A 19,351-nucleotide genomic window follows, 5' to 3' on the forward strand; every position below is an offset into this window, starting at 1 on the left:
AGCACTAGACCTTCCCATTGCTACCTCCAATCGCCGCTTTGCGGCCTTGGGAGTACACAACTCGTATGACGAGTTGCGGGAGGCCCATCTCGTCAACCAAGTCAATCGCCTGTCCCAGACGACTCCTGGGCGCCGCCTCCTGGATAGGCTCTCACTGAACCCGATCTCTACCCCACTTCCCCCTGCTTCCGTCCCGGAGCTATGGCGGCACAAACTTTGGGTTGAACCTCTTCCTCGCAACATGGATCCCACTCAACACACAGGCGGACGCCTAGCCCGAGCACACTCTCTTCACACTCGGTACTCCAATTCTCCTGGCGTCTTCTATGTAGATGTCTCGGGACCAACTCCCTCCGGACATTTTACGGCCGCAGTGATCTCCGAGGGCCACCACATTGATGGCCTCTCTTTCCGCTCGCCGGACACAACACAGGCCGAAGAGGTGGCCATCGCTTTGGCCGTCTCTCACCCGACCTCAAGGGTGATCACGGACTCACCCGACCTCAAGGGTGATCACAGTATCACGGACTCGCGCTACGCCTGTTCCCGATACCTCCAGGGTACCATAGCTCCTCTGGCCGCCCACCTTCTTCGGGCGGCCTCATGGCGCTTTCAGCCTCACTCCATCCGCATCGTCTGGTCTCCTGGCCACGCGGGTCTCCCCGGTAACGAAGCGGCGCATGCCGCTGCCTGCGTCTCTCCCTCCCGGGCCGTTACCACCTCCGACTCTGCGTCTACCCCAGACACCTCAGCTCTTACTCAGTACCGCGCAATTCTAGAGCATTATCGCAGCTCACGCCGCCTTTACCCAGACCCTGCACGGGGCCTCTCTAAAGCGGATGAAAGACTTCTGAGACGCTTGCAGACTAACACCTTCTTGTGTCCTGCAGCCGCCCAGCATTTCATGCCGGGTATACACGGCTACTGTGCGCATTGTGGGGTCCTGGCCGACACCTATCACATGATGGCAGTATGCCCCTCCATACCCCTTCCTTTTTCATCCCCCTTTCCCCTACCCACAAGAGATGCTTGGGAGGAGTTCCTGCTTGGCTGCTCTACCCTGGACGCTCAACGCTCCCTGGTGGCCCGCGCCCGAGCGGCGATCATTTCCAGTGGACTTCCGGAATAGGTAGACCACCCAAGCGCTTCTGTAGAGCAACTCTCTGTACTTTTCTGATTGAATGTTTCTCCTCCACCACCACCACCACCACCACCAGAGGCTCCAGCAACAGTCACCAACGCCGCGCGCGTTTTGTGCGAACGCGGGCAAAACGCCGACGGCGTCGACAACAGTTCTGTGTGTTGCCGGTGCTGCTGCATGTCCAAGTTTGTACAGCTGTAAAACTACTATCCTTACTCCGTATAGCTCTCTACAAATTTGCTATCGCAATTGATGCTTCGCCTTTAGGGTGAAACTGCGACAACTTTTTTGTTTTGTCCATTTGTTGTTGTTGCCTCTGTTGGCGTGCGAACCTCAAGTTGAATAAACACCTTAAGTCAAAGACTCGCCCTGTCCCCCTGGCCTGAACTCGCCGTGGTCTCAACTCACTGCGAACCGCGGGTTAGGGGTCACAGCTGTGACTGTTAGGGCTGCTGCGAAAGTGCTTGCGAGCGACTGCCGCTCCGCTGCCGCGGTGCGACCCAGAGAAGGGTCAGGTGTGCACGAGCGAACTTGAGTAATACCCCTATAATGTATAGACATATATATTTATTTTATTTTTTATTTATTTATTTTCGTACTCTCAATCGCCCGAAGGCTTTACAGAGAGGAGGGGCAAGAACAAATGTAAGTATTAATGGCGGTCTTGAAATGCTTGGAGTCAGAGATGGCGGTGATGGAGGCAGAGAGGTGGTTCCAGTCTTCCGAGGTTCTTGGTATAAGTGCGTCAGAGTAGATTTTTGTGCGACAAAGGGGTACACTATATATATATATATATATATATATATATATATATATATATATATATATATATATACCAGCGCTTGTCGTATGGGTGCTGCAGTGCTACAGTATTACTGCCGCTAATCATTCCAGCGTAGAATTCCACTTCTGTCATCGTAATGGGGAGGCCGCGTTTACGGTGGTATGAGCCATTGCTTAAGGGGGAATGAGTAATGCATTGTCTTACGTAACGGACAGATTTAATTTTGAAGCAATTTCGAAGAATCGCAAGCGGCAATGGCGGAGGAATACTGCCGACCACGCCGCCGAGTAAACTCGAAACATTGAACGCAAGCAACAACGGCGGACTGCGGGCGTACCGTCCATGATAGGGATGGGAGCCTTGCGCCCGCCGGGCCACAAGGCTCCGCAAGGCTCCGGGGAGAGGGTAGGGAGGGGGGAGGCCGCGTACTACGAGCGCCCCGGGCGGCTGTATCTTGAAAGCCTTCCTCCCTGCGCTGTTTTCCCGGCTTTTCCCGGCGGGACGAAGGTCAATTCGCTCGCGGCTGCGGCCGCGCTTTCTCACTACAGCGTTTTGACAGCGAGTTTCCGCGGTCATCCAGTGAGATACAGTCATGTTTGATTGTGCGCGCGTGAGACCATGATTGTTAATTTAGTTAGTAGGCGAATGTTTACAAGTTTATACGGCCGATAAAACTACTATCCTTACTTCGTATAGCTGTCCAGTAGTTTGCTATCGCAATCGATGCTTCGCTTTCGGGCGAAACTGCGACTTTTTTCCCGGTCTTCATGGCTTGCAGCTTGCTCGACGATTGCCGCCACGTCCGAATAATTTTCTTGGTCACGTCGAAATGGCGTCCTGCTTGCCGGTTGCCGTGTTCATTTGCGTACTCCAGAGCGTTGAACTTAAAACTTCGCTGTGTAGCTATTTCGCTTAAGCGGCATACTGCAAGTGCACCGTGAAGTTAGCGAACCGAACAACGTTGTAAATGACGACGGGCTGGAACCTGCCGAATCGGGCGGAACAATATTGCATGGAGGGTACGACTGGGCTGATGATGATGATGTGACCATGCCCATTGCAACGAGCTGGTGTGACGACCACGGTGCACTGATACGAAGAAGTACTAGAAAAGATCAGGAAAGCGAACTTAGATAGAATATATGTATATGCTTGCAAGCAACACAGCTGTCATATTTTGCCATTTTATCCTACTGCTTGCGGCCTCCGAAATCCCCGCTGCCTTCGTGTTCTGAAAACTCGCACTGTAGCGTTTTAACAGCGAAGTTGTTCTAGCTAACCGTAAAAAGTGGCGCCTGCTGTCGCAAAACCTCGCCGAGCTATGACGTCACTGCGTTGCCTAGCAACCACCTCGCGGAGCGGCGTGTGCCTCGCCTCCTCTCCGTGCCGTGCACATGTTGCCTTGACATGGGACGTTAAGGAGAGGGAAAGAGAGTATGCGCGTGGCGGGCGCAATGATCGGAAGAGGGAAAGAGAAAATGAGAGCGAGATAGAGAGAAACAAATTGTAGCAGCACCAACGAGGCAACGCGCAGAGCTGCTGCCGACGCCACCCGCGTTGCATGGCCGCGCATGCGCCGAAGCAGTAGCGATGACGTCACCTCGCGTTGCGTAGTAACCGCCGGCGCAGGTGCGCGCTCGCTTCGCCCGACCAAGGCATTGGCCTGGCCAACGCCTCCCAAAAAGACTTTTTTTAGGAGGCATTGGCCCGACACAGACACGGCTCCTGCCTGCCTGCATTTCTGGCATGCCAGGAACGCTGTCGCTCGTAGGGGCCGACGCGTCCAGCGCTAGTCACGCGAAATGTCACGAAAGGGAAGGTACCTCCGAAAATGATCGCTCGAGAATACGTTCCCTACATGCGTAGTTAAACCAGGTTGAGACCTAGCAGCAACCAAGTTAATACCTAGCAGTAGCAGACAGTAAGACTTGAGGACAGCTGACACTTTCGCTGTGCCTAAGCTTTGCACGACCAAGTGCAAACTTGCCCGCATATTTTTGTTTTGTTTCTTTCATATATTTCTTTTCCTTTCACTCTTCTATTTTTGTTTTTATCTTTTTCTTTTTTTTTTGGTATGGAACTCTACTTTTGGCATGTTAACGGTTCAGTATGGCATTTAGGACGCATCATTCGTAGTGTACCGTTGAAAAGGTAGGGAAAAAAACCTAATCGACATCAATCAAGAATTTGCCAAAAAAAAGGAATATATAAGACCCACTGCCGAAAATTTTGGTAAAAAGCTGCATCTTATACACCGGGAAATACGTTATGTACGATGTGCTTACAGACCAAAATATACTGAAAACGGTGATCTGAGCAAAGGTTGTCGCCTGTTTTATTGCGATAGCAATTACATGGACACTCCAAGCGGATTTCTGCCTTCGGCGTCGTCGTCGCCGTCAGGTTCCGTATAAAGTCCTAGGGCGATAAAATCGTCGCCGCGCGCTCTATGCTGCATGCGCGCGTGATAGCATGTGAGGGGCGCGCGCTTTCACAGGGAGCGAACGCACGGCGGAGAGCAAACGCGTCTCCTTCCGTTGAGCGAAAGGCCGTGGGGGGATGGAGGGAGGGAAGGCGACATTGTGCTGTGGCGCCAAATGCGTATCTTGCGACCCAGTAGCGCACCCAGGATCTCTGCCAGGGGGGGGGGGGGGGGTTGACAGTTTGCCAATACCATCTAAACAGCACTAATTTCAATTTCCTCACGGGAAATTGTCAAAAAAATGCACTTTTTGCGAGTGTGCAGACAATTGCACGTCTTACATCTTAGTTGCAGTACTCAAATGCACAAGAAAATAAAAGGGGTTAAACAAAAGGGGGGGTTAAGTCGGCCTCAGGGGGGGGTTACTACCCCCGAAACCCCCCCCCCCCCCTCCCCGTCGATGCGCCACTGTTGCGACCGGGCGCAAGTGCATCTGGAATCTCGCAGGCGAAAGGAGGGAAGCGGGAAAGCAGCGCAGGAGCAGTCCACGCTAAGCGTGGTGACAACGGCAAATCTGCTAGGGAATAGTGTCCTGGAGTAATTCTGTAAAGAGAGAGAGAACTTATTAGAAAGGCAGGGAGGTCGGCCTGAGCGAGCATGCTCTGGCCTGGTACTCTGCACAGGAGAAAAAAGAAAGGGGACAAAAAAGAGTGATGAAAGATGATGATTAGGACAGGAAGAGGGGATGCATATATACACTAGCACAGTGGTTTCCCTAAAGCCTTGTCTCTAGTCTGGTGGTCTTCAAGTAGTCCAGAGCAGCCCTTGTAGCTATTGATGCTACTGCACGGTCACACATGGCCGACAAAATAGTACTTTCGGACAATAATTGTCTGCCAATGCCTGCTAGCGTCGAAGCCAGCATCTTCCGCTGTGATGCGTAGAGGGGGTAGTCTGTATATGCTGTTCTACAAACCTGCAGACTCGCATTTAAAAAAACTCGTGCAGAGGTGATCGGCCGACAGTGTCAAGTTGTTTCCACGCAGCTCACGCGTGCGCTGTGTGGCAGTAGAGTCCCCCCATTGACGTCACTCGCGAGATGGTGCCATACGAAGATCTTGGGACTAATAATGTCGAAGAATGAGTGACCCGTGCACCGTATGTTTGCGGTGTGAGGGAAAGCATGCAAAGGTGAGCTCGAGAAGTTGACTTATGCAGAGACGAATTGTGGCCAAATATTGGAGGTCACGTGATCAAGCACACACTTCTCTTCTAGCCTGTAGGCTGTGGCTGCGCATGGCTATCCGTGGCCTGCGCATTGTATCTTGAGGTAATTTGTGGCGACTGCAAAGCCTTAAGGCGAGCCGAGATGGCTGGTGGCGTCATGCAGGCTGTCCTCCCACTCCCCTAATGTTATAATTTCTGTATTCTCACACACGTGGTGAAGCGAGTGGCAGCATGAAACGTTCACTCTCTGCTGCCGGCGCTCTTTATCATGCCAGCGTTGTGACAGCAAATGCTCGCCATCATCGAATGAGATCTGTTCATGTTTGTGCATACATGACACCATGATTGTTAATTTAATTATAGTAAGTGAATGCCTGCTCCAGTTTATTTGACCAATAAAACGATGAACATTATTGTATTTCTCTGATACTTTGCTATCTCTATCAATTATTCGCCTTTCGGGTGAAACTGCGACATCTAGTTTCACTATAGCGTCTTTTTAAGGAAGTGTAGGTGTCAACTATTAATCCAGACCCTCCACTACGGCATTCCTCGTAACCTATACAGTTGAGTTTGTGGACATAAATCCATCCAATTTTAATAGTTCGGTCAGGCTTTACCACCGCGTTATGTGGGCTTCCGGTGCCTTGAGGGTTACTGCAGAATTTAAGTCAGCCAGTGTTCAATAACCTTTTGCTAGAAAGTGCATGTGTAGCTTCTATTTCAAGAAATAACTGCTCACAATGTGCCGCAAAATGCGTTGCTTTACCAGTGAAGAGTGTTCCACAGTGCTGAAAAATATATTACTGGAACAGCAACGCGTATCACTGCATATTTTTGTACCTTTCTAGCGAAAAGTTACGCCTTGAGTACTGTCTGATTTCAGTTGTGTTGCTAGAGTAGCACCCTCTAAAGTCATTATTTAAAAAGTTAGGAAATGTTTCCAGATTAATAAATGTACTGGCAATCGTTGTGCAAATTTTGTTTGCTGCTGCTATGAAGCTTGATGAGTAAAAAATAATAATTTTGTCTTGAATCTCCTACTCTTTAATGGTATGAGACAGTTGATCGTCAAAGAAACATGCGCTATATACACGTAGTGCTTGCGTGCACACGCATACACCACACGCACCCACAAACTCACTGACCCACACAAACAAGCACCCAGAAACATGCATACACCTGGACACTGGCGGACACTCACACACAAAAGCATGGAGCAACAGATGGATGCAAATTTTAGACTTCAAGCTGGCTAGGTCATGTGTTGCCTTTGACGTTAAACCATATATAATGACAATTTAATTTTTACGAACCAACGCAGGGAGTTTGCGAGCATGGCAACGGGCGTTCTGGACTGCAGTTACCAGGAGGCTACGTGCCGCGCCTACGACGTGCTGAGCGAGGAGAACCCGGACTGGGGACACCGCACCGCCGTTGACATTGCGGCACAGGCCAACAACCACAAGTTCCTGGCGCACCCGTGCTGCCAGCGCTGGATCACCAACCTCTTCATGGGCCGCATCAGCGTGCGAGACCTCACATGGGGACCCCTGGCGGTACCCATGTGGCTCAAGGTGTGTACCTTCTTCGCATTCGCACTTTCACAATTTTGGATAATGTGGCAAAGTTTCATTCACCGCATGAAAAAATGAGACAGACACAGAAATATGGAAGCTGCTAGATATGCTGCAAATGTATTGGTGGAGGGTAAGGGGGTGTAGCCTGCTGCAAGCGGACCTAGCTTCGCACATAGCATCGGCAGCTGCCCCACCCGAGTGTCACGGTACTTATCAAAAGTGATAGCCCGGTAAATGTAGAAATTAGGCTTGCACGGCGTTACTGAAACCTATCAGAAGACATATAGGCAAGCCTAATACAGTCGAACGCACTTATAACAATATTCAAGTGCCACGAAAATTTCAATGCTATAACCGATAATTGTTATAACCGGGTTCTATGAAAAAAAAGTCAAAACAGGGGGATGGCGGAGCTGTTGTGAGAAAACTATAATGGTGGGGAGGCCAGTGCCCCTCCCCACCACCTTCCTCCATCTGGCTGCTATAGTAAAAACCTCGTTAATTCGGATTTAACAGGACCGAAAAAATTTCCGAATTAACCGAATGTCGAATTATCGCAGGTATGATGAAAATAATAAACAAATGCTTGCTACGATAACACGCTTTTATTTACTGAATCAATCGGTAGAGTCGTGTTCCTATTTTGCACATAGGCACTGCGGAAGCTGGAATGCTCGTCATCTCGTGACTGATTAGCGCTCGCAGCGGCGAAGGTCTCGCGACTTCTTTAAAAGCACGGCCGCGGCGCGCGTCTTCATCTGAGACACGCTTTTCACAACTGCGCTCACAATCCGATTATTTTTTCGCCAGGTCGCCACCCATCGCAATGTAGACGGTGCTCTTCATCTTCCACAGCTTTGATGCACACTGAGTAAAAACGAAACTATTGTTTGCCACGGCATTGCCTCCATTAGAAGATGCCTGCCGCGTGAGCCGAGAAGCTGGTTCCTGCCTCTCTCCTCCCCCTCCACTGGGGTCGGCAGCGAGCGCTAACTGCGGCGGCCGCTCCAAACCTAAATCGCGTGACCCTGCTCCGAGGTTACAGCGGCGTCTGTTGCGATCCCGGAGACAGGACCCGCGGTTTCTCGTCAAGCCATTGGTCGAGCGCGTGCCAGCCTTGTAATCGTTACTTTCTCCGCAACAGGAAGTAGGGTCGGCAGCGAGCGCCGTCTCTCCACGACTACCCTGAACTATGGGTACCTCCGCTCCAATGGGAAAACGAGCGACGCGGCAGGCATCTAGTAAAGTAGGCATTGGCCACGGCCGCTGTCGACGCTATCATGACGGCGAACTTGCGGTTCTGAAGGCGCACAGCCAACGCACGCACTGAGTCAAAACGAAACTACCGTTTGCTGCAACTGCGAATGGAACCGCGATCGCTGTGGACGTGATCATGGATGGTGACGACTCGCTTATGAAGACACGCGGCCAACGCGTGTACCGAGCCAAAACGAAACTACTGTTTGCCACAACCGCTGCGGACGAAATCGCGGCCGCTGCAGTGTCGACGCGATCATGGATGGCGACTGCGCAGTCATGAAGGTACGCGGCCAACGCGGTGCTTTGCGCTGAGGTAAACGCAAGACTAAAGGATTTAAAGGCAGAAACAGGCACGAAGCTTTCCGGCGTTGCTGTCATTCCAGTACGATTTTCAATGTCGACTGTGGCGGTGCGAACTCCGTCTCTTCGTTTCGGTAAAAGTAGAGTGTACTAGACAATGGTCCGTATTCTAGTGCACTTTAGGTAGAAGCTAACGCCGTTGTGTCTCTAGACTTATGTGCGTTGCACATTTGCGGCGCTTCGCCAGCCCAACGCAGTTGGCGTAGTCCATTCGTGTTTCGGAGGGTGGCGCGGCGTAATCTATGGGCGCAGCCGATTCGTGTTCGGAGGGGTGGAAGGGCGACGGGAGAGAGGCGCGCGAGGCTGGCGATGCGGAGAAGGACGGAAAACAGCGCGCGGCGGCGTGCAGCGGCAGAAATTTATTTTGAAGTGAAAGCTTCATTACGCTACCGCGAGCAGCCGTCAGTAGACAGTTTTAGTTTAACGTTAGCGTAATAGCGGGGTTAAGGGAAATAGCGTTACCGTTCCGCAAACGAACTTTGCAGAAAGAGAGTTTTAGTATAGCGTGATAGCGTAGTTTACGTGCGGGACGCTATTCCATTACGCTTTGAATTTCGCATACATAGGGCACCTAAGTCTATGTGTGTGTGCGTCCGGAAAGTGCGAGAGGCAGTGCAGTGGAAGCCAGGAGCGCGTTGTATTTTTACTTGCCATGTCCGCCGATCTGCAGCGAAACAGACAAGCAGTACAAGGTGTCTACCATAGCCTCCGAAATGTTCCGATCTCAGAGGCCATATGCGTCGCCACGCGTATCTCCCGACTTACCGACAGGTGGCGCTCGCATCTCGGAGAAAATTTCGCTCGTTAGGCTTAGGCGCGTTCGAAACGAGAAGCGATCTCGAAAATTCCTCAAGATTAGCCATAACACTCTCTCGTTGAAGCGGCATGAGACTAAGCAAAAGCCGTTTGTGCAGTCATTTGCTACAACGAAGTGAATTCTACAAAAACAACGCCAAATTCAGTTCGAAGCGGGTGACCGGGATCGCCGCCATGTTTTACGTGAACTACGCAAACACGCTAACACGGTAACGTTAACTCTGAGAAATAGCGTGCACACGGCAAACGGTATGGGTCGTTTAGCGTTCTGCGCATGCGCATTTCGATCCCGCTATTCCGGTACGCCTGCTATTCCGGTAACCACGCTAAACTAAAACTGTCTAGTGACTCAACAGTTTTCACCTCGAGAGCTAGAGGCCAAACCACACGAGAGCATTAAGGCGCGTTTATAGTCCGACGTTATCGATGTGTGTGTGCGTGCGCGCGCGCGCGTGCGTGCGTGCGGGCGAGCATCATCAGACGCCGGGAGCGTCGGAGCGCGTTGTCCGCGCGTCCGGTTACGTTTCCGCTTGCGGTGCCAATACGTGGAACCATCGGTCGAACTATAGCCGCTGTTGTTCTCGCCAACGTGACATAACGTGTGCGCGCGTTCACGTAGCTATGTCGGACTATATTTAGGTCGTTACGAAGCCCTGAAAGGAGACATTGCCGCCGTTCCCCGAGTAGAGTTGGACCCGGCTGCGAGTTGCAACCAAGTCTCACTACGTTACTGATCACCGCAGTGTCTTCATAGGCATAAAAAATTATGAATAAACACTGTATTCATTCCAAACATGTGTGTATATCATTGCGAAACCACACCTCGGCCACAGCTTGACAATGGGCCTAGCCAGGGCAGTGAAGCTTTCTCTATCAACCAGGGTTAACCAAAGCTAAACCACACCAATTTTTTTCTTTTCAAGGAGCTCGCATTCCATTCCCTTTCGGCACGGACACCCAGTAGCCAGACTTCATCGTTATAACCGATAATGCGGCATGGGGTCATTGTAGTAAGCGGGTTATTTCACCATAGAAAACATATAAAAGTTGATGGTGCAGCAGCTTCTCATTGTTATAACTGATATATTGTTAAAACCGGTATCGTTATAAGTGGGTTTGACTGTGCAGGGTCGCCCACGAATGTGTGAAAAAGTATTAGTATTCAACCATATGTAGCTAAATTTTATACTTTATGGAAAGAAAGAAAATGCAGATGATGTTTAACTAAGATAACTTTTGACTAAAGGTCAGCCTACTAGCTCTCAGTCAAAATTAAGCACTTGAGGTGCTGAACGCTAGTGGGCCTTCAAGGACAACTGGCTTGTGGTTTGCCTTAAGGCCAGCTGTTACGAAGTGGGGGACCTTGTAAGAGGCCTAGCTTCCGATAGCGTATATATAGAGCAGCCATCGTCCAAAATTTAATGTTTGAAGTACGAGTAAGTGTGTCATGAAAAGTTTGCAAAAATAGACGTAAGAGTGTGTGCTCTTCTAGCTGGCAACGAAAATTAAAGTATTACGCCTGAAAAAAAAGCCTATGCAATTGAGCCATAAGCATTTGAAGTAAGATATGCTGAACTCCAATTCCACAATGGGTCAAAACTGGCTGCGGTTGGGAGGCCGCCTTTAGTGAAGCTTTCTTCGTGGTGTTCGAAGGTGCACAAGGTCACCCAATACAAACAGCTGCATGTTGCCCCCACTATGACGTCGACGACAACTCTAAATGGAAAAATCTAGCAATTAATACACTTGGGTGGATGCCTCATTTTTCCATTTAATTAGTTTTCTCCACCTAGCGGGTTTCCACTGAAATATTACATCTGTCACAACTCTATATAAACCTGGTTACACTGCCTCCCTTGCAGTTGAGACATGCCACTTACGAGGACCTTTTGAGTTGTTGAACTAGAACATAGAGCTCCTCATATGTGCAATTGATAATGAACCCGAAGTGACGAAAGTCTCAGAATGACCACTAGAGATAGTAAGTAAAGGTGTCTACAGCAATGCGATGTGTCGCTACATTGCTTGAATGCTAATTGCTATAATGTTGACAGTCATCATGGGATGGCCAAGTTCGGCCGGAGTTTTTATGATGCCTATTTATTTTTTTACACGGGGGAAATGTTACCTATCAGAGTGTTCAATCCTGCAGTGGTAACTCAGAAAAAAGTTGCAAATTTTTTCTGCAAATGTTTTTTTACTTGTAGCGCGCTTGTGTGTATGCAGTCCTATGCTGGAAACAGTGATACAGTCAAACCTCAATATAACGAACACGGATATAACGAATTATTGGATATAACGAAGGAAATGTAAAAACGTTCTCACCATTATCAGTGTGCAGTGAATAAATGCTTATAACGAATATCGGATATAGCGAAGCTACTTTCGTGTCAGGTGCGACTTCCGTATAATGAGGTTCAGCTGTAGATGAGCATGATAGTGAATGCATGCCGGAAATGGAGGGAAGCAGATGACAGGTGCGACCCAAGGTATAAGAAAATTAGGAGTTTGTTTATCAATCTGATGTTCATGCAGTTCATGCTTCCTGAATGGTTAAATTATTTCTGCAACTAGCTACATGCTTTCGTGGTTTCCTGTCCAACTGCTTTGGTCATATACAATTCAAGGCATGGGAAGCTTTCTCAAGGGAAATGACGCTTTTACACATGATGTGCAGTTCAGCGTGTTGCCGTAGGCGTTCATGCACTTTTGATTTCAGAAGTATGTTATCTCTTGAAAAGCTGAACGAGCTGGAGCGAAGAATTTTAGCTTGCATGTGTGATTAGAACTTACATCCACATGAAATAACGCACGAAACATCGTCATGGGCACTGCCATGCACAAATACCTCTAAAATATGAAAATTTGATTTTAGACGCTACATATGGCGCAATTAAAGAGCCATACATGCATAGTATAATCTGCATTCATGTGGTGGGCCTGCAATGCTAATACCAGTGCTTCATAGTAGAGTGTCACACCATATCGTTTTTCGCTATTTAAACTATGATCCATATTTAAACCATGAACAACGTCTTCAATTCTATTACTATAAATCATGGCCTTTTAATTTCCACCTCAATCTCGCGACACATTCTGGGTACCATTAAGGCATAAACATGTTGCAACTAAAATCCCTCAGCTGCCGCTATTGCGCTGGTAATAAACATAGGGCATGTGACAGTATACCTGATGTGCTGTTTTGCACCTTTACCCAGTAAAAATGTGATAGTCTAGGTTGTCTGCTATCAGGGAAAACCTGGAATTTTTTGTGAACTTGTAACAACATTAAATTTATTTAATTTGATTTATTGATTTTTATTGGCCTGGAGAGCATCACATGAGGCAGGCATACAAATGGGCATTATACAGTTATTTCAGAAACAAAAATTAGATAACAAGAAAAGTAAGAAAACAGCTAATATATAAACTCAATTAACACAGCAAGGAGTGTTGCGATGAAGTCATCACTGCGCACATTTGATGAAGGCCAAAAGGCAACACATAAAAGAAAAAGTTTGAAAAAAAGTGCAAATTCGGGGGAAGAACTGTGAATTTTCATTTTGGTTGGTTTGAGTCGGGAAAATTGGTACTTGCAGTGGCTATGGCAAAGCTCATGGTATGCCAGAAGGAAGCCAGAATTTTTCCACTGAACCTACACAATCTCAAATAATGGTGTCCTGTTGCTGGTTTTGTGAGCATGAACACACACGTGATTCAGTCAAATCTGATAGTGCATCTCACCTGATTTGCAGCTTACTTTTAGTTGTTGAAAATTATGTGGCAGCAGTAACTTGGCAAACTAGACCACCATTTTTTGTCCTTGCAAATGAACCGGCAGTGTCATCATCGATTGAGATGGAATTTTCATGATAACAATCAGGGAAAACCTGGAAAAATTGGGGAAATTGAAAACGTCAATATAGTATAGACACCCCGGATAATATATTGTGAAGATACCCTTACTCGTCCCTTTTTTCTTTTTTGCAGATCATATTATGCGCTTTTCTAGTTTTCCCAATGTACGTATGGGTCCGCTTCAAGTCAGATCCTCATGAAATGGAGTACAAGGAAGGTAGGCTCTTGCCATGTCCTCATCCTTTTTGTAAAGTGCAGTTATTTGGATTGAGCGGGTTATTTCTTGGAAGAACACAACTGGGAAAATTAAACATGAATTTGCATTAATAAGTGGCCTTTACTTATGCTGCCTGCTCGTTACTGCATTGCTTTGTCTGGATTTTAGCACCTTGCAAATTTTAATATGGAAGGAATCGGTTAGAATTGCTGGCTTCAGTTACTGAATTTCTCAGATGCTGTATTCCATGTAGGTGCAGGTTGATGTCACATGGAAAGGCACTGCAGAGAACCTCTTGTGGGGCAACAAATCTATCACCACTTAACAGCGACATTATTTTTTTCACTGGAAGTTGCGTAACATCCGTCTATGTCGCTCAGGTGACTGGATGTAAAGTTCTTTATATATTTATTTATTTATTTACAAGTACCTTACAGGCCTCGCAGAGGCATTGTGTAAGGGGGGGCGATACAAAGTAAGAACAAAGTAAGAACAAATTGGGTTAACATCAAAGCCAGTAAGAACAAGCAGAACAAAATGAACAACAACAGCAAAAAAATGTCCAAGTAAAAAACTAGTGATATGTATGTCACATGAATAGGCAAGCTTGAAACACAAAAGAAACTCAACAGCGTGTTGGACAGATCGTATGAAGCGCAGTGAAAGACTACTCAGTTTACTGGTACTAGCTGGGATAACAAACAGAACCTAATGCAACAGCATCACTTTGAAAAAAAAAAAAAGGAGGGGGGGGATGCATGAAACATGGGAGCAAATGGACCAGCTAAGCATTATCAGTGAAATGGTTGATGAGAAGCTCGCGAAATTTATCGTGATTACGCTGAAGGGCGATACTGTTTGGAAGATCATTCCACAGTCGTATGGCACGCGGGAGTGACGAGTAGTTAAAAGCATTAGTGGTGCCGTAAACACGGGTGTAGCTGAAGTCATTGTGTAATCGGTGCGATAAGTGAGAGGAACGTTGTAATTGTGCTAGCGGTTATCGAGTGCCAGTGACATATTTATGAAAGAGAGACAAAAGCGCAATGTCATGACGTAATGTTAATGGATGGAGTGAAAGTTCGAGCTTTAGCTGCGTTACACTGGACAAGTTGTTATAATTCCGCGTGATAAAACGACAAGCCCTGTTCTGAATAGCTTCTAACTTCTGTGTTAAATATTTTTGGTGAGGTGACCAAATGGATGATGCGTACTCTAACTGGGGTCGGACAAATGTTTGGTAGGCCTGTTTACGTACGTGAGGAGTAGTGGATTGTAGGTTGCGACGAAGATACCCCAATGATCTAGAAGCATTTGCAGAAATGGTATTTATATGGTCGACCCAGGAAAGATTTTCTGTGAGGTGAACGCCTAGATATTTATACCATGTGGTTCTAGCCAATGTGTTGTTATTGATGTTGTAATGAAAGAGCGAACGAACTGATTTACGGGTAAATGAGATAATTTTACATTTTGAAATGTTAAGAGTCATCAGCCATGTTTTACACCAGTTGTTAATGCGATCCAGGTCACTTTGGAGGGATTGGTGATCATCAGCACTTTTTATGGAACGGTAAACAATGCAGTCGTCAGCAAATATACGTATACAGGATGATATGTTATTTGGCAGGTCATTAATGTAGATTAAGAATAGTAGAGGACCAAGGACGCTTCCTTGCGGCACCCCGGATGTAACATCGGAAGGAGGAGAGAGGTAATTATTGACAACGGTGAACTGCCGGCGGTTAGAAAGAAAGTTACGGACCCATGACAAGGTTAGCGAATCTAATTTAAGTGCAGAAAGTTTTGATATTAGTCGGCAATGTGCTACGCGATCGAATGCTTTAGAAAAGTCTAGGAAGATGCAATCTATTTGTAAGTTATCGTTCATGTTGTAATGAAGGTCAGTAGTGAATTCAAATAACTGTGACTCACAGGAGAAGCCTTTTCGAAATCCATGCTGATTTGAGAAGAAGAAATGGTTTGATTCTAGGTGATCGTAGATATGCGATGCGATAATGTGTTCGAGCATCTTGCAGCAAATGCATGTTAGTGAGATGGGGCGATAATTTTCGTGCGAATGTTTATTACCACTTTTGAAAACGGGTACTACCTTTCCTATTTTCTAATCAGTGGGCAGTTCGCTTGTTGATAAGGACTGTTTGTAGATGTGAAGTAAGATGACGCTGGAAACGGAAGTGGTATTTTTTAGTATTTTTGAATTTATTTCGTCGACACCGGAGGACGAAGACACTTTAAGGTTATTGATCAGGTGCACAATGCCATTAAGTGCAATGTCGACAGGTGCCATGTAGTGGTAATCAAGATCATTGACGTAAGGGATGCTAGAATTATCTTCTTTGGTAAAAACAGATGTAAAAAACGTGTTTAAAGCAATGGGGATGTCAGCATCCGAATATGGGGTGTTGTGAGCATTATGTATCGAGATATCGTTTCCCAGGCTACGTTGACCTATCGTTTTCCAGAATTTACTAGGATTATTTTTTAGTAGTGCGGGAAGGTCTTCTGAAAAATACTTGTCTTTGGCTTCACAAAGGGCAGAACAGTATGATTTCAGGTAGTTTTTATAATTAACCCATGCATCTGGCTTACACTCACGCATCTACCATCATAAGCCCAGGGCATTAATAACGAGGCATGAATTTATATTTTGCAAGAGCCTAGAAAGTTTTCTAAAATACAAATGATAGTGGCCGAACCACGTCTGATTGTTATCTTGTTGCAATGCTTCGATTACAACTTCCGGGGCAGCTGGGCCAGTCAGCTAAAACGGCATGTGTTCTCCCAGACACCATGACTACATTTATCTTGAAAGTTACAAATAATAGGTGGGAAGTGTTGCCTGTGCGTGCTTTGACAGAACACCGTGCTCGATTTGTGCAAGTGAGCTAAAGTAGCAAAAATGCCGCATGGCACAAAAATGTGACATCTGAGACTTTGCCGCTTTTTTTCTTTTTCTATCTGGAACCTGCAGAGCCCGACGTCGAAGAAGAAAAAGATGACCGGGAAGGCGATGAGGATGTCCTGTTGCAGGACGGGACTCGAGCCATCGACATGTGAGCCTGTGCTTGTGCATTGTCCGAATCATGGGCATTTAGGAAATTTGGTAGTGTTCTAAACTCAGCAGAAATGATGACTGATGGCACGATACTAGTGCTTTTTTGAAACTACACTTCACTCGTGAAAAAAGTTTACTTAAAACACACAAAGAAACAAAAATGCACATTATATCTGTTATTTTGTCTTCCTCGTAAAAACCTATGTTAACCGGAATGAAGGCCTAGTCAGGAAACATGCTTTGTCTGTTTCCTTTTGCCTCATCTCGTTGGCATGATACATTGTTGTATGTGTACACATGCCAGAATCATCAGTACTATTCTAAATAATACAATAAGCTATACATGTAACTTTACCACCTGTTCAAGATCCAAGGAGTGGCTGGGGTCTTTCCTGTTTGTGTGCCAACATCTCCTTCTATCATGTGATTAAAGAATAATAATGTTTAGACATTAATTGAAATGTTAATTAATTAAGACATTAAGTGAAAAATGCAGTTTTATCAAGTGATCAAACAAACACGCAAAACGAAAATATGGGGTAAATGGTGATACATAGTGCAAAAATACAAAGAGTGCATTGTTCCTCGCTTTTATACTGCAGAGCTTGTGAAAATCAGACTTGTACACATCAGAGGAAAAAAAATGTAACCGATTGCAAATACAAGTAGTAAGTAAAACTGTAATTGATTACAGTTACTACCCTGCAAAAGTAATTGAGCAATTGCTAATCTGTAATAGATCATGTCGTTACGTTCCGCCCAGCCTTTAATAACATTGCACGAATACAGTAAGTACAGAACTAGCTGGCCTGGCTCTTTAAGTGCATTCCCTGCAGCCCTTCACATGTTTACGTTCACTAACAATTTCTTTACAAAACTTTTATCGGTTGTCTTCCCTCATTTTCTTGCTAAGACACCAGCAACCACATTGAAAGCTCGCTCGATGTGTGCCCGAGAGGGTAGGGCGGTGTTGTAACATATGAACCCCTTGTGCAAATGAAGCGCAGTTGTGCAACTGCTTGCAGCAAAGCATCTGTAGTACCTATGTGAACCCTACCATTTATGCTGTAACTATGGAGTCAAAATTACAGCCATATGCCCTGCATATTATTTTCTATACCACTGTGCTCCATACTGTTGTCTTTAATGTGCTATGGCCAAACTTCTCTCTAAAGGTGAGGGGCTGTTTGTTAAGTGCTGGTGGTGCCATAGGACATATGGACGCATAGCTTGTTTTTATTGTCTAGCACAGCCCATTCAGATGTTATTGTGCGGCCAGTGGTGATGCATCCAAGCTACTTTTTGGTCTTGCTCAGAGCCAACGGTTTTTCGTGCAGGCTGCCTCAGCAGCAGCAAGATTCAATGCCAGGGCTGACGTCGGAAATGAAGGTGTCCTTCCAGCCCGAGGTGGTGACGACACTATTGCGTGAGCGGGAGCTGTTCGTGCCGTCTCCTCCACCGCTCTGGAACATGGTCTATCAAATGTGGAGTGCACCCATCACTAAGTTCTGGACATTTCAGGTAGAGCACGGACAATGCTCTTCACTTTTGATTCACTTTTGAGTGTTGCAGTTTGAGAGGGACAGTGCACCGTCTTCGTGGGCATTGAGCAATTGCGAATATTTTAGGCATTGTTAAATAAGATAATTTAACTAGTACTGATTAAGAAAGACTGGTGGGCTAGTTTGATGTGTGGGATATTGAAGCACTGCTCCACACAAAGCTTGAAAAAAGATGGCAGACATCGCACTGTGTGCCATTGTTGTTTCTTTGTAGTGCATATGTGGGCCGCTGCTTTCATACATCATAGTTAAAGGGCCAGCACGCATTGAAGCTGCAAAACCTTCGCAAAATTTGTGCCTATCATGCTGTTCCTAGCATCCTAGCCAAGATGCAATCCAGAAGGTGTTGAGGTGCTTGGGACAAAATATTTGTGGTTAATATTCAAGAGCAAAAGCTTTTGGCACTGATGGTGTAGGAAAGTTGGCCTCTTTCAGATGCAATCCTTCGCCTTTTTTCGGCCCGCCAAAGGAAGATTTTCAAGGAATAACTGTAGCTCACAATGTCTGATTACAGTATTTACCTGGTTGTAACACGCGTCCTAGTTTTTTTAAGATTACGGGGGATGCATAGAACTTTCTAGGAATGTGAAGGCGAAAGCCTAGTTGGACCCATCGCGATGTGGAATGAAGCTCTGAGCCCACGTGGCAACGTATACAAGGCGCACGAGCGCGCTGCGAGCGTGCTGCCACAGTTTCCAGAATGTTCTATGGGCGCTGCTGCTGACATTTCCCTTCCTGGCCGCGGTGGCTGCATTTCGATGGAGGCGAAATGCAAAAACGCCGTGTGCTTGCGTTGTAGTGCACGTTAAAGAACCCGTGCCTCATAATCAGAACTGGTTTTGGCACGTAAAACCCCAGAGAGAAAGAAAAAAAGACATTTCCCTCGCACTCAGCACCCTTCGGTGTTAAGCGCGAGGGGCAGTATGGTAATGCTAGCACAGAATTGCATTTGCAAACGTTAGCGCTGGCCTCATTACTCCTTTCCAGATTCCATGCACTGCCTCATGTTTACTGTAGCCCCAAAGTCGTCTATGTTGCATTATTG

The 19,351-nt window shown here is 46.7% G+C and overlaps 1 protein-coding gene across 1 annotated transcript in view; it reads left to right on the top strand.

Moving 5' to 3' along the window:
* Positions 1–19,351, top strand: part of LOC119450844 (transient receptor potential channel-like) — a 144,531-nt gene that overhangs the window by 72,641 nt on the left and 52,539 nt on the right. The window contains 4 exon segments of the mRNA XM_037714337.2: positions 6,899–7,151; positions 13,581–13,665; positions 16,661–16,742; positions 18,082–18,265. Of these exon segments, the coding sequence (XP_037570265.1) occupies positions 6,899–7,151; positions 13,581–13,665; positions 16,661–16,742; positions 18,082–18,265 (604 nt within the window).

Source organism: Dermacentor silvarum, chromosome 4, assembly GCF_013339745.2.
Source record: "Dermacentor silvarum isolate Dsil-2018 chromosome 4, BIME_Dsil_1.4, whole genome shotgun sequence".
NCBI lineage: Eukaryota > Metazoa > Arthropoda > Arachnida > Ixodida > Ixodidae > Dermacentor > Dermacentor silvarum.